A 16,969-nucleotide genomic window follows, 5' to 3' on the forward strand; every position below is an offset into this window, starting at 1 on the left:
ATTTCGAACTAAAAGAAAGTGGAAAAAAATATTACAAGAAAAGAAAACTACAAATCTTAGAACACAAATATCAATATTCCAAACAAAATTTTAATACATCAAATCCAGCAACACACAAAAAAAGAATAGTAATCAAAGACCAAATGCTCTCCATCTAAAATCAGAAACAAGAATCAGAAATAAGAATGTCCACTGTCACTTTTCTTCAACAATATACTGAGGATTCTAGCCAGTGCAATATGTCAAGAAAAGACATTCAGATTGATTAGGTTGTAAAACTGCCCTTATTTGCAGAAAACATGATCATCTATTGTAGGCTCTAGTAAGAAAAAAAGGCTACTAGAACCAATGAGTTCAGCAAGGTTGCAGAATACAAAATCAGTATTTTAAAATGAACTTTATTTCTACATACCAAGAATACACAACCTGAAATTGAAGTTTTAAAAACACTACTTACAAATAACATCAAAACCTGAAATACTTCGGGATAAATATGACAAAAGATGTGAAAAACTCACACACTGGAAATTATAAAACATTACTGAAATTAAGAAAACCTAAACAATTGGAGAAACCTACCATCTTTACAAGTCAATTTTCTCCCTAAGTTCATCTACTAGACACAACATAATCCCAATGGAAAACCAAGTAGGCTTGCTTGTCAAGAGTGACAAGCTGATTCCAAAATTCATATGAATATGCAAATGACCTAGAATAGCATAAATATTTTTTTTAAAAGAACAGTTGGAAGACTAATATGATCTGATTTCAAGACTCATTAAAAAAACTATAGTAATGAGTAAAGTGTGCTACTGGCATAATGACAGGCACATAGATCAATGAATCAGAATAAAGCCTCGAGAAAAGAACTCACATACATATATATATATATGGACAACTCATTTTCAAAAAGGGCTCAAACACAATTCAGGGAAGAAAGAGTTTTTCATCAAATGGTGCTGGAACAAATGAATATACAACAGGTGTTTCACTTTCAGCAATTCTAGAAAAAAAAAAAAAGAACTCTGAGCAATAGTTCCCATCATACACAAAAGTTAACTCAAAATGGACCACGCACCTAAATCTAAAACTTGAAACTATAGAACTTCTAGAAATAAAAAGCATAATGCATAAAAGAGCAAACCGACAATTGAACTTCATCAAAATTAAAAACTTTTGATCTTCAAAAAACAGTGTTAAGAGAATGAAAAGAGGCTGTGCGCAGTGATTCAAGCCAGTAATCCCAGCACCTTGCGAGGCTGAGGCGGGAGGATAGCTTGAGCCCAGGAGTTCAAGACCAGCCTGGGCAACATAGTGAGACCATTTCTACAAAAAATTTTCTAAAAAATTAGCCAGGAGTGGTGGCAGGCATCTGTGGTTCTGGCTACTTGAGAGGCTGAGGTGGGAGTATTGCTTGAGCCCAGAAGTTCGAGGTTGCAGTGAGTCATGGTCATCATGCTACTGCACTCTAGCCTGGGCAACAGAGCAAGATGCTGTTTCAAAAAAATAAATAAATAATAGAGACTAAAAACACAAGCCTCAGACTGGGAGAAAATATTTGCAAATCATATATCTGATAGAGGACTGATATGTAAGCTATATAAAGCACTCTCAAAATAATGGGTAAAAAATTTGAGATATGCAGATGAAAAAGTAAGTACATGAAATGATAGCGTCACTTGTCATTAAAGAAATGTAAATTAAAATGACACTGTTACATCATTACACATTAGAGTGGCTAAATAAAAAGACTGACTATATCAAGTGTTGATGAGTACATGTATGAAATGGAACTCTCATACACTTATGGTAGGAATGGAAAATGGTACAACCACTTTAGAAACTGTTTCGGAAAAGTTTGTTTCTTAAGAAATTAAACATACTCTAGCCATATGATTCAGCCATTCCATTATGTATTTACCCAAAAGAAATGAAGACATTATCCATAAAAAAAGATTTGTAAACAAACATTCTTAGCAGCTTTATTTGTAACAGCTCAAAACTGGAAACAACCTAAATGTCTAGAACAAGTGAAAGGATAAACAATTTGTGATATATCCATACAATGGAATACTACTCAGCAATAAAAAAGAATGAACTACTGACACAAGTTACAACATGAATCAATCTCAAAATAATTACACTGAATAAAAGAAGCCAGATCTCTCCCCACCACAAAAAATAAATTATATAAAGTTCTAGGAAATATAGAATAGTATAGAGTGACAGAAAACATATTGGTGGTTTCACAAAAAAGGGGTATAGGAGTTCAAAGGGAAGGGTTACAAAGGGCACCAAAGAAGCTTTTGAGTGTGATGTATATGCTCATTATCCTAATTATGGTAAGGTTTTATGGAGAGAGAGAGAGAGAGAGAGAGAGATAGATATATAGATATACAGATATATATATATATATATATATATATATATATATATACCAAATTGTACGCCAGAATTGACCTCTTGGCCAAAACATAGCTGCCTGAGAATACCATAATAGAAAACAACTACTTAGCCATTTCAATTACACTTAAGTAATAAAAGTCATGCCTTTCTTCTTCTAATAGTCCTTTCTTTTCATACTTTTCTTAGCAGAGTGCACTAAATTCCTTCTCCTACCAATCTACATAGATTCTTGCATCCTCTTCTTGTAATATGGTCCATGGTCTCAAGAAACCAAAAGCATTTCTACAATCAGATTAAAAACATCTACCATCACCAACTGATCACCACTTGAAAACTTCACAAACCAATATATACTACCCAGTAAACTTACTACAAAAGCCCAAATCAGAACCCTTAATCATGATCCTCTGAAATCACAATTTTCTTCAACTAACGAATATCAATCACTTGCAAGCACCTCTAGTTACGTAAACAAATCCACCTTAAACACAAAGAAAATATTTCCATTTTTAAATTTTGCAGCTTTATGACTTAATAATGCTGCTGTTTTCTTTAATATCAACTTTTCACTTTGTTTCAAAATCATGCTTTGAAGCATAAGGTGAATCAACAGGCAGCAAAGTTTCTAAAAACCTTTAAATCTTATTAAAATGGTCATTCTCAGAAGCAAATATCTATCGCTTCTCAGCCTTTTGGCTAAGCTCAAGTGTAGAAGCAAACATTTATTCACATCAAACTTTAGAATGCAAATCTGGTATGAACTTCTGCATATGATTTTGTCACCTAATTTGTTTAAAAATTCTAATTACAGCAACAGTTTTCAATGGCAGGCAGGTTCCTAAGAACTGAAGAAAAACAGAAGGGCCTCGTTTTGTTCAATGAAACTAGAGACTCCTACAAGGGGAAAAAGTTTATAATACTAAATACGTACGGAGTTTTTAAAATCCAACAGTACTGCAAAGTTTATAACAAAAACCAAGCCATTTTTTGAATGGGTAAACTGTAGTACAGCCATACCATAGAATATTATTCAGCAATTTAAAAAAAAACTATTGATATCTGCAACAAATATGAATGGATCCAAAAGCATTTCGCTGAATGAGAAAACCCAAACCCAAAAGTTTATATGCTATATGATTCCACTTATATAATGTTCTCAAAACAACAAACTTATAGGGATATAGAACCAAATTAGGGGTTGCCAGAGGTCAGAGTTGGAGAGAGGGTGTAACTATAAAGGGGTAGCATAAGAGAATTTCTTTGTGATGATAGAAGAGTCCTATATCCCGATTGTGGTGGGAGTTACATGAATCTATACATACGATAAAATATCACAGAACCATGTACCAGAAAAAAGAGAAAGTGCATGTAAAAACTGATAAAATACAAGAAAGGTCAATAATTTAGTTATTAGTATTGTACCCACGTCAGTTCTCATAATGTACTAAAGTTATGTAAGATGCTATCATTGAAGGAGGCTGAGTAGAGTACCTGGGAACTCACTGTACGATTTTTTGTGACATCTTGTAAATCTAAAATTATTTCACAATGAAAAAGCTTAATATATATAACAAAAGGGGCAATAAAGTGGAGACAAAAAAAAACACAAAACTATAATAAATTCAGTAACAAAAAATGTATCCATAAAATAAGGACAGGAATGCTGCAATTTTAAAAAAATTAAAGAATAAGTTCTGAGAAATTCAAAATAATAGCAGAAATTTTTACAAGGTTACTAGAAGGGTTGAAAGAAAATATTGAATATATCCTTAAAAGAACAAAAATGCAAAGAAATGGAAAATAAGAAAACATTAAAAAAGAGAACTAATGAAGGAGGTCAACATTCAACTAATATATGTTCTAGAGAGAACAGAGAAAATAGAGGGGAGCACATTTTCAAGGAAATAATATAAGAAAAATTTCCAGAAGTAGCTGATATAAGTAGCACTCATATCAGAAAACTGTTGACAAATACACAAAACTGTAATATAAAAAACTATATATAGCTCTGTAAAAAACCATATATGTCTCCATAAAAGGCTATATATATATGTTTTTGTCCATGTTTCCTGGCTCGTAACTCCTATTGCCCTTGTTATAATGTTGGGGGCACTTTAGGCCTCAGAAAACAGAATCTCTCTGACCTTCACCTGCCCTCTTTTCACGGCTCCTTTTTCTCTCCAAGGCAGGCCTTAGAAACTAAAAATACATTCTACTCTTCCCCTGCCTTTCTGTAATGGAGCTGACCATAAAGAAATCCCCTGACCTACTTTGCTTATAGGCCATAGGCCCCTCATTTCAGAAGGTGTCCTGCCCCAAACCCTGGAGTTGAGTGTGTTTTTTTTTCCACTGACAATATTCCTATCCATTTGAATTAGTCAGACCTCAATAAAGAAGCAATATTTTAAATTCTATTTTTATTGTGGGAGAAAGAATTAGCTGATTTTTTAAAATATTCTAACAAACACCAGATCCTCTGTTTCAGTTTTTTAAACTAAAGCTTTTAAATGACTTTATATTAATATATTTTTGAAGCAACTGATTTGCTTTTTATAAGCATCGTTAATGTGTTAAGTCAGGATTTGGCAAACTATGGCTCATGGTCCAAATTCTACCCATTGCCTGATTTTGTAAATAAAGTATTATTGGAACATAGCCATGTCTATTCATGATTACTGTTCATGGCTGTTTTCATGCTACAATGACAAAGTTGAGTGGTTAGGACAGAGACTGTAGCCCACATAGCTAAAAATATTTACTATCCAGGCCTATACAGAAAAAGTTTGCTGACCCCTGTATTAAATGTCAATAACTATAATATAAAAAATGCTATCAAACTTCTGAATAGATTTAATAACAATCTATCTCGTTTCCTTTTTTTGGTCTATTAGCCTTCTATAAACTTTCTGCTCTTCTGCTTAATATATGGTCAGTTTCCCAAGGAAGAAAGGCTTAATTATGGAAAAGGGAAGTTCTCAACCGAAGAATTAGTTAAATTCTCAAAGATCACCTGTAAGTCTGTTGTCAGATATATTTTTCCCATAAAAATATTTTAAATGATACTTACATCCCAGATTACCCCCACAAAGACACCTTCAGCAATAAATATATATAGCCTAAAAATAGTTCTAATACTATTTCTAAATCCTGACATCTTTCTCTTCTTCCTAAAATCCCATTGCAGCAGCAGCAGCAGCGCCTAAGAGTATCTTTTCAAATTTCAACTGAAGTCACATGAAGACCCAGATACTAACATATGGTGATAAATGTTATAAGGAAAAATAAAGGTAATAAAAAAAGAGTGCCACCATTTTGAATGGTCAAAGTAGAACTCTCTGAGGGGGAAGTGTCTAAACAAAGACCTAAAAATGTAAGAAATAGAACTATGAAATATAGAAGGGAATAGTAAATGTAAAGGCCCTGTGGCAAGAGTTATCCTTGGCTTTTTCAAGACATTCAAGAAGCCCAGGGTTGCTGAAGCATAGAAAGTAAGAACCATGTTTAAAAGGTAGAGCTTAGTTAGGCAAGACTAAACAAGATTATGACAGGCGTTGAAGCAATGTTTAAAGGGTTTTTGCTTTTGTTTGAGTGAAATGGATAGCACTGAAGTGTGAATTAAATGATGTAATTTACGTTTTAACAGGATCACTCTAGCTGCAAAGCAAACAATGGGAGAATGGGAGAAAGGCAAAGGTAAAACCAAAAGACCATTTCAGAGGTTACTGTAAATAATCAGGCGAAAGCTGAAAGTGACTTGGACCAGTGTTATGGCAGAGTTACGTGGTAAAGGGTGGACTAGACTATATATTTTGAAGACTATGCCTCTGAAATTTACTGATGGATGAAATGTAGGAGGTGAGAGAAAAAGAGTTAAGGATGACTCCATGATTTTGTCCTGAGCAACTGGAAAAATGGAAGTTCCATTTACTGAATGCAAGTGAGAGTGAGAGGACTAGGTTTAGAAATGTAGGTATGTCTTAGACATGCTAAAAGTGAGATGCTTATTACACATCTGAGTGTATGTAAGTCTGTGTATACTTATGGATACATAAGTCTAAAGTTCAGGGGAAAAGTCTGGGCTAGAAATACAAATTTGGGAGTTGTCAGTCACTACATACTTAATATTCTCAGCAACTTCCTAGCATGAAAAAATTTTTAAAAATAGCTAGCCACTATTAAAAATTGTTCAAAGCTAAATTAATGGTTGCACAGGTTTATTGTGCATCTACTGAATAGTCATTCGTTCAACAAATATTTACTAAATAACTACATTGTGCCAGTTACTGTTCTTAGTATTGTTAATGATTGAGAATAATATTATAATGCATACACAACCAATATTTTTCAAGCAATGCTTTTAAAAAATATAATTTTTTTAAACTTTTGGAGTATAAAAGATATGAAGTACAAACACAAGACTCAGTTTTTAAAATATTTATCAAATGATTGTGAATTATTTTAATAAATTACTTTCACAAGACAGATTTTGATGGAGTCTCACTCTGTCGCCCAGGCTGGAGTGCAGTGGCACACTCTCAGCTTACTGCAACCTCCACCTCCCAGGTTCAGGCAATTCTCCTGCCTCAGAATCCCAAGTAGCTGGGACTACAGGTACCCGCCACCACGCCTGGCTAATTTTTTGTATTTTTAGTAGAGATGGCTTTCACCATGTTGGCCGGGCTGATCTTGAACTGCTGACCTTGTGATCTGCCCGCCTAGGCCACCCAAAGTGCTGGCATTATAGGCATGAGCCACCACGCCCAGCCACAAAACAGACTTCTAAAGACAAATCACAGCCATCCCCCAATCACTCCTTCCAAATGACCTCTGAAAACACAACCTTTTTCTATTAAATTCCCCCCATTATGCCTTTTATTCAATCCTAAATATCAGAATTAAAAATAAAAATCTATACTGTAATTAGATTGATGAAATTAAAGACTAAAATAATTTCTATCAGAGGCCCTTTGATGTTGCTGTAATTCAGTATGTCTAACTATCCTAAGAAATATCCACAGAAACACGGAACCTTAGTTTAGGAAAAACCCTTTAGAAAATCTAGTCCAAACATTCATCTAATTCCTGAATCTTCATCTACAAAGTGTTCTCGAATTGGCTGACCTACTACTAATGACAGGGAAGGGGAACTTTTCTCTTTTAAAAGTTTCATTCTAGCCTTGGAAAGTTCTGACTCTTAGGCTGTTTTTCCTTAACATTAAGGCTTAAACCTTTTTACCTAACCCAAGTTCAGGGTTTTGGGCCAGGTAATTCTTTGTTGTAAAGAGGCTGTTGTTTGCATTGTAGAATGTTTAGCAGCATCCCTAGCCTCCATCCACCAGTATGCTAGTACTTCCTCCAGCTCCCCAACCAAAATGTCCCTAGACATTGCCAATGCCCACTAGAAGACATAATCATCTGGGCTGAAAACAACTGCCTTAGTTCTACCTGCTGGGACCAAATAACAACAACAACAATGCGAACACTTGGGCATTTAGAACAGTACTGAGCACCTTAATCCTCAAAACCATCCCAGTTTTACAGCTGAGAAAATGGAAACTTAGCGGCTAAGCAAGGTGCCTGAAATCATATAGTTAATTAAGTGCTGGGTCTGAACCAAGGGGTTCAATTTCAGAGTTCATGCTCCTAACTTCAAACAAGTCTGACTCAAACCATGTCTAATTACTTTTCAAAGGAAAAGTCTTAAAATATCTGAAGATAGCTCTTATTATGACATTCCTTAATATCCAACCAGAGCTGTCACAAGATTTCTTTTTTTTGAGAAAGAGTCTCACTCTGTCATCCAGACTGGAGTGCAGTGGCGTGATCTCTGCTCACTGCAACCTCTGCCTCCTGGGTTCAAGCAATTCTCGTTCCTCAGCCTCTCAACATAGCTGGGGTTACAGGCATGCACCAACACGCCCAGCTAATTTTTGTAATTTTAGTAGAGACAGGGTTTCGCCACGTTGTCCAGGCTGGTCTCAAACTCCTGGCCTCAAGCAACCCGCAAGCCTCAGCTTCCCCAAGTGCTGGGATTACAGGTGTGAGACATCACGCCCAGCCCAAGATTTCTCTTAAATTCTTAGTTCCTTAAACTGGCAACATATCCAACTTTTTCACATCCTTCCTCTTGAATATACACAGAACTAAAAATAACAATACTTTGGTATTCAACAGTTACTCTACTCTTCCATTAATTGAGATGGATTTTTTAGGGGAGGGGTAAGGAAGAAGATGGGAAGCCATATGATACTTTTGTCTTATATCTAGTTTACTGCCAACAGCCACCCTCAGGTCTTTTTCATATGTGATGCTGTAGAGCGATGCTACCTTAATGTATCCTGGTGTTTTTTTAGGCCTTACATATATACTCCCAAAAAGTACATCTAAACTTAGTACAACAACTCAGCCTCAAAAATTATTTTGGATCATTTAGTATATTATTTACTATCACTCCTCATTGTCACTGATAAATTTGACAATTTGATTTCTCCATATAAGCAATATGACAAAGCAAAGAACAAAGCCACCTTTCAAGATCAATGAATCTCTGGATGGGATCATTTAAAGTCAGAATTGTGTAAATTAATTATCACAACCAGCTGGTAGCTAACTTATTGTTCTCCCACTTTACTCTCAAGGATATCAAAATGACTTTACCAAAAGCTAAGCTTAAGTCCAAATATATTATAGTGTTGCTAGTCTACTAACTGCATCAGAGAAAAATCTAAGTTGGTCTGGCAATCTAATTTTAACAAACCTATTCCTAATCATTTTTAAACTGTTTTTCTTCAAGTCAGTCATAAATGAGTCCTTTCCATTTTTAATTCCAAAATCTCCTACCTGTTTCAAAATCAAGCCCAGAATCTCCCATCTTTTAGCAGTTCCTGTATTCTCAGAAAACCTTCAAAGATCACAAATAATAACAATAATTTTAAGGTGTTGCATGCAGTTCCTTTCATAACATGTTTTAAATGGCCCAGAAGATAACTCATTTAATCAGATGCATTCTTTACCTCTATACTCATATTGGCCTTTATGTCCTTCCTATCAATGTTTGTCTTATTTTTATTTCTGTTAGAGGTGGTGGTGGTTTCCTCTTCCACTTTGACAAAGAAGCTTCAAGACCTAAAGATTTTTCCCCCTCATTGTCATGCATTATTATTATACTTTCCTTGATTATTCTTCTTACATTAAATGTAATATAAGAAACCTTTTTTGGTGGTCTTGGCATTTTTCTGAAGTCTCAGTTCATCTGAGCTCTAGTTTTCCTGATTTTTTTGTTTATTTTTTATACTTTATGATGGTTATCTTAGTTATTTGCTTTGTTTTAAAAGTAATGTGTATGTCTTTAAAGGGTTCACTGTGTAATCACACTGAAGATCCTTCTCTGCCAGAAAAATAATCAAATTTACATTTTTACTTAACTCCTTAAGACATTCTTTCTTTTTGGAGATATTTATGCTGTGAAATCATGCTGATCTTTTCTCTGATCAATTATCAGAAAAATGCGGATTGGTGAAATAAATTACAAAATATATATGTATAAAACACTATGTAATCCTTTAAAATTATGCAATAGAAGACCACTTCATGACTAAAGGATGTTCATAATTAAATTTCTTTTTTTTTCAAGGATAGGTTACATAACAGTACTACAGTAATGTCTTTTTAAGTGCATATGTGTTATTTTATATTTTTATATATACACAGAAAAAATAGGTTATATGCCAAAATATTTATTTTTCTTTTGATAATAGAAAAACTTATTTTCATTTTCTTCTATATATTTTTCTGGGCTTACCAAATTTACCTAATGAGTATGTACCATTTTCACAATCAGACAGACATTATTATCTTAAAAGAATCAGCAGAACCAGGGGAAAGTATCCTATAAAGTATAAGATTAAAAGGTCTAGCCTGAGATTCTGCTTTTATAACTCTATTTAACAAGCTGAGAAAAACATTTCTGGACCCTAAACCACAAGAAAAGTCAATACAAGATACCACGAACAGAACTATATAAATAAGTCATGACAACCATAAGATGACCATTCAAATTTTTAGAAATTAAATGGGGGAAATTAAAAGAACTTCCTTACACTTCAAGGAAAGAATGTTATAAACCATTTAAATACATTAAAAACAAAGTAAATGTAAAATGCTGTATATCCCAAAAGTCCAAAAAAATTAAGGATCAGCAGGAAAAGGGTAATAAAGAGAGAAGAAAAAAACCCATTAGTCAAAATGTTTTAAATTGTCGTAAAATTTCCTAATAAAGTGAGCAATATCACCTGTTAAGATTTAAAATCTCACAGGAAAAAACATTATCCTTATTTAGAAATTTTGTCTGGTTGAAAATTAATACTCACTAATCCAAAACCTCAGTAGCAGTAGTTAGATCATCTATTCAGTTTCTGGGTTCTTTGACTTGAAAGAAAGTCATTTTAACCAATTAGAGCTTTATCATTTAAGTACATTCAGTTCTGTAAAATACTGTATATAAATGGTTCAGTTAATCCTTAGTTCATCCAGATGTAAAAATATATCCAATTCCTTCTTTAGAAAATTTCAATTATTTCATTTATCTTGAATTTTATTTTCAAATAAATTAAAAATATTATTTCAAAATTACTCTCTCCTTAAATTTTTAATGATATTCATAAAAAACAATACCAAACACAATGCATTCTCAAGTTACTTGAAATAAAACACAAAGCATCAAACCCACAAAAACAATAAAAACATATTTCATTTATTTTAAGTAACTTGCCATTAAACTGAAAATCAGACATATGATCTTTATCTTTAGTCATGTAAATGATCATAATGAAACAAAGGTCACACATATCCCTCTCAATCTTTCATATTCATATATGTAAATAATTATAACCCAGAGATATCATGTAATAAATGAATACACACCTTCCTTTAGTATATGCCAAGGTAGACACACAAAAACAAGAAAAAAATTTTGAAATCAGAGTATAAAGGGACTCTGCTCTTTCAAACAATGAAGCACTGAAAGCCAGGTCAGCATCCTTGGGCATTACTAGGAAACTTTAGCACATCTGATATTTCCATCATCTTCAAGATTCCTCTGAACAATCAGAAAATTCCCCAGTCTCCCCCTACCTCACCTGTCCATAGACTTCCTTTAGCTTCCTCCCTCTACTGTGTAATAATGCTGTTGCAATATTTAGGCTTTAAATGTTCAGAGATACAACCCCCTCTACATATTAATTCAGTTTATTTTCTCACAGACACTGACTCAGCCGTGGGTTGTGCAGCACTGACGTTTCTAACAAAACAGCATCGTGTGAGCTGTGATCGTCCCATTTCTCCATCTCTGGGCAGTGATTGGATATTGTAATTGATAGACAGGCATAACAAAACGCAGGAGCTGAGGGCTTAGAGATATGTAGATATGTTGCCAAATGCCATCTGTAAAGCTAATTCTAGCTCTGCCAGCTTGCCAGGGTTTAGAAAACTAGGATACAGCTAACTTTCTTTTTCCTTTCAATATTTTATTGTGTATCCATTCTGGGCAGTAAAGCTCTTTAAAATCAAAGAGAAAATATTATTGTACTTAATTAAGAACCCACTCAAGAACTATCCTTTAAAGCAACCAAACTTTTGCATTTCTAAACTGCTGCTAGGGCTATGAAGTGACTTAAAAGAGAAACTGGAACGTTCAGACTTTATGCAGTCTCAGGAGAAACGAGCATGCGTACTTCCATGTGGGAATGAAACCTTGCGGCATAGTCTATACTGAATGTATGATGCATTTATCTTCAGTAACCTGAGTGGACTGCAGACCTGAGTTTTATATGGTCATATTCCACCCAATTCAAATATTTAAGTGCTTTTAGTGTATCATCTATCTAGACATTTTAAGCTTCTTATACAGAAAAAGTGCTTTTCTTTTTCTTTTTTAAGTAGCAAAAGTTCCTCTAATTCATAATTTAAAAAGAAGTTGTCACAAATTCAGGCCAAATACATTTCAACTGAAATGATCTTTAACATCTTCAGCAGGCTACCAAACTGTTCTATATAGATATCATACAAGTATATAACTATGCAACTCTATATATAACTATACAACTACTCACCCAGAAACAAGTTGAGCAACTTATAAACAAACTCAATAATTTTAAACTAATTTTAAACCAATTCAGTAAATTTTAAACAAACTCAATCATACAGACCTGCTGAGAGATCATAGTCACCCTAAAAGTCCATCCATGTTCAGACTAGTTTCTCTAGCTGTAAACAAATTTTTAAAAGAGATATATATCTACATTCAAAAGAAAGTTTAAAAAAGAAAGCACCTTTTACTGAATATTCCCAACACACAAAAAAAGATAAATATTTGAGATGATGGACGTGCTACTTACTCTGATATGATCACTGTATGATACACATATCATATCACTATGTACCCCATAAATATACACAATTATGTGCCAATTTTTAAAATTTTTTAATCTTTTGAAAAAAGAAGGAAAATGATCAGAAATAAAATATAATAATTAAATGATTTTTTAAAGTACCTAAAGTTGTTTAGATGGAACAGAAACCATAAGGCAATGCTCTCAAACTCTCAAACCTTAATGGTAAATACACATTAGATAGTAACTGTTGCTGTTACTTTTATAAATCAAAAAATTTATTTTTATCCTAGCCAGCAAGGAAAAGTGGGGGAAAAAAATCAAAAGTACAAGACTAGAAAAAGTCAGGCTATTCCAAAACACAAATAGAACAAAACAAAACACAAATTTCAACAAGACAAAATTTAGATTATCTAGAAAAACTAAACAATAAAGTATGCTTATTTCCTTACGTTTATAGATTTAAATCCCCAACTGTTCAAAGTGACAATGTGCCCAATTTAAAAACCATATTTCTCAGTCTCCCTGATCCAGAGATGGCCATATGACATGATTCTAGCCAATGACTGGTTTATAAGCAGGTATCTGCTGGAAATTTCTGAGAAATTTAATTTCTTGATATAAATGAAGCCCTTTTCCATTGTACCCTTTTTCCTTCTTGTCTAGAAAGTGAAAATGATACCTGGAACTACAATATCTACCTTGTGATAATGAGAGGAAAGCCAAGAAAATAAGAGATTTTTGACCCTAACATCCTTAAGCCACTGAACATCCATCTGCCATTGCCTATCTCTGGATTTCTTATATAAAAGAAAAATAAGCCCCTAACGTCAGCCAGTGTTTAGTCTTGTTTTCTTTTACTCAAGCATACCTAAATAAAATACACAATATTCAAAAAAGGAATGAGAGTAGGAGAGGCATGATGAAACAAAATCAGCCATGAGTTGGTAACTTGAAGCTGGGTGATGAATACCAGGGGTTCATTATATCTGTTCTATTTTGCATGTATTTAAAATATACCATAATAAATTATTTAAAATTTGAAAAAGAAAACAATGAGAAACTTGTTTATAAATCCCAGCTCTGCTATTTACAAGTTGGATGGTCCTGGGCAAGTTTACTCACTTCGTTTTTTTTCATTTGCCAAATGGGAACAATAATACTATCCACAGAGCTCCACCTTCAGATCCAGTCAAGGTAATCTGAAGATCCATGCCAGAAATGTCCTCCATCTACCTAATACTCTAATCATCCAGGATTAGCTCAAGTCTTATTTTCACCTACTCAAGCTGATAATGATTCTTTCTCTGAACTCTTATTTTATAACTCATTACCATAGTTTAAGTGCCTTATTGTCCTCTAATAGTTCCATGCGTGGATACTAAACTATTCCATAACAGTGCACTTTTGAATCTCTCCTGAACTGAAGGCAAGTTCTCATTAATACTTGCTATTACTTTTTAAAACCTCTCAGCCAATTAATTTACTATCAATTCAAAAAGTAACACTTTTAAAAAGTCAAATCATACTTTTCAATTGTCTTAAGTTATATGTTCCTAAGCATATGGGACAGGAGGTCTCTAAAAGTTCTTCCTTGGCAGATTTTCCATGAATGAGTCTAAAATAAACTCATTTAAAGGACTTCATAGTCTTTGCATTAAAAAATAATCAATTCACTGGTATTTATTTTCTATTTTACTTTAATGTTTTTCACCCAAATAACCCTAAATACTGCTGCAGTCTACCCAAAAATAGCTCCAATTAGCTGGGTGTGGTGGTGGTGGTGCATGCCTGTAGTCCTAGGTACTCCAGAGGCTGAGGAGGGAGGATTGCTTAAGCCTAGGAAGCAGAGGTTGCAGTAAGTTGAGATAGTGCCACTGCACTCCAGCCTGACTGACAGAGTGAGAACCCATTTCAAAAAAAAAAGAAAGAATAAAAACAGACTAAAAAGTTACTGATGTTACAGCTATCAAGAAGAGCTTTGGTATTTGTTACTGACAATGAAACAACAATAATGAAAAATGTACTGTTCATTTTTATAAATTTTTCCCACTGTATGTATGTAGCTTTTATAAAATAATGGCTTATTTTCTCCCTTGTCACCTCTTCATTATATAATGCAGTATTATACCTCAGCAATCTGTTTTTCAGCAGAAAAACAGCAAGAACTAGGATGAATACTATATAATTCACTTAAAAAATACACATATATATAACATAGTAGATAGAAATACAGCCCCACATTTAATGTGATAAAACCAATACTTTTTTTTTTTTTTGAGACACAGTCTCACTCTGTCACCCAGGCTGGAATGCAGTGGCCTACTGTAACCTCCACCTACCAGGTTCAAGGAATTCTCGTGCCTCAGCCTCCCAAGCAGCTGGAATTACAGGTGCATGCCATCATTCCCGGCTAATTTTTGTATTTTTAGTACAGACAGGGTTTTGTCATGTTGGCCAGGCTGGTCTCAAACTCCTGACCTCAAGTGGTCTGCCTGCCTCGGCCTCCCAAAGTGTTGGGATTACAGGCATGAACACCTGGCAAAACCAACATATCTTTAATCTAAATGACAAAATAATATCCATGAAATAGAGGAAAGGAACAAAAGCCCCAGTTTGGAGGCTGACACACACACACACACACACAGAATGAACAAACATAAAAAACCAAAAAACCAAAAAAACACTCATACCATTTGGCATGGACTTATAAATAATTAAAAAGTTAATTTAATATTAACATTTTAGACCTCATCACATTAAAAGTCCACAATAAAGGTGAACATATTATCAAGAGACTTAAGAAGTACCAAACACTCAAATTTTCTAGCTATAGTATATAAAGTACCTGAACTATTTCTTTAAAATCACAAAAACGATTTCATTATTACAATATTATGGCTTTTTTTTTTTTCAAGAAAGCTGGTATTTTTTATCAGTGGTAAGGAGAAATTTATATTCAAGTAAGTTAAATGCTCAATAATATCCCCTAAGTAATATTCATAGAAGATTTTGCTTTATGAAAACATGCTTACATACCTGTAATATGTGAGGTTTCTGAGTTGTCAATTAACATCTTAAAATTTCAGATCAAAGTGTCTACAATGAGGTATTCCTCATTAAGTTACACAGCAGAAAATGAAAGTTTTAAAAATAATAGACGGGCTGAAACTTGAAATGAATTTTATTTCATGCAGCAAACTTTAAATAAACCAGTAGAGTCTTTCCAGAAAGATTAATTTTTCTCATTAATGAGAAGGATGACAACACAATATAAACTCAGATAGTTAAAAACGTATGAAGCAAACAAGGACATAAATCTATATATTATCTTGTGTAAGGTATACAATGTATTTAAAGCACAAAATAAATTCCTATTAGAGAGTTTTAAATAGAAAGAACTAACCTGTCATGTGAGAGTCCCCAGTTAAGTAAATTATAGCATTTATTCATGGGGTCAACTAGGGAGATTTTCACCATCTTTAGAGACAGAAATAAATATTCAAATACAAATATTAAAAAATTAAAAAGAAATGTTTCTCCAAAAGGTTATCTATGGAGACAGATAAACATTCACAATGTTTTGTAAAACAGCCCCCATTCTCTGACAGGAATTGCCACAACCAAATGCAGTAGTATTCTTTACAATCAGTTTTAACAGAGCTTTCATATGCGAAATACATATTTTCTACCTACCTTGAATGTTTACAAAGTTTACGAGGTCTACTATGCAATTTCCGATCCCAATTCTCTGGATCACTGGAGTTACTGTCATAGGGATGAGGCCGTCCTGCCATCCCACTCCAAGCTTCCTCACACTACTGCTCTGAAAGCACACATGTAGCACCCATAACCTACATAAAAGAGCAGTGTTGACCTTTAAATCTATTCCACGCAGAATAAAATAGTCATAGAATTGTACAGACTTGATATTATTGTAACATATTTTTAAAGTGATGAATAGATTATAACATACTAACCATACAAATGCCACAAATCAAATTAAAATAAACACCAGAGGTCCTCTTGGGTACTTTTCATTTGATTTGTCTATTAAATCTCCTACCACTATGTAACAGTTTAATAATGTGCTATTTATATTTAGTAAATATACTTAAACAACTGCTGTATAGGTACTTCATGTATCCAAATATCATTATGGTACCAAAAAGGCA

The 16,969-nt window shown here is 33.6% G+C and overlaps 1 protein-coding gene across 4 annotated transcripts in view; it reads right to left on the bottom strand.

Annotated features, from left to right (window-relative positions):
• BTBD10 (BTB domain containing 10) overlaps positions 1-16,969 on the bottom strand; it is a 77,720-nt gene that overhangs the window by 39,027 nt on the left and 21,724 nt on the right. The window contains exon 2 of one of the 4 annotated variants that reach the window (XM_003254964.3): positions 16,491-16,648. The exons of 1 other annotated variant lie outside the window; for it this stretch is intronic. In XM_003254964.3, coding sequence (XP_003255012.1) covers positions 16,491-16,591 — 101 coding nt within the window. In that variant the 5' untranslated portion in view covers positions 16,592-16,648. Of the gene's footprint in view, positions 1-11,328; positions 12,246-16,490; positions 16,649-16,969 lie in introns of those variants that run through there. 2 more of the 4 variants (XM_003254966.3, XM_030794739.1) reach the window with 2 other exon arrangements.

This window comes from Nomascus leucogenys, chromosome 15 (assembly GCF_006542625.1).
Source record: "Nomascus leucogenys isolate Asia chromosome 15, Asia_NLE_v1, whole genome shotgun sequence".
NCBI lineage: Eukaryota > Metazoa > Chordata > Mammalia > Primates > Hylobatidae > Nomascus > Nomascus leucogenys.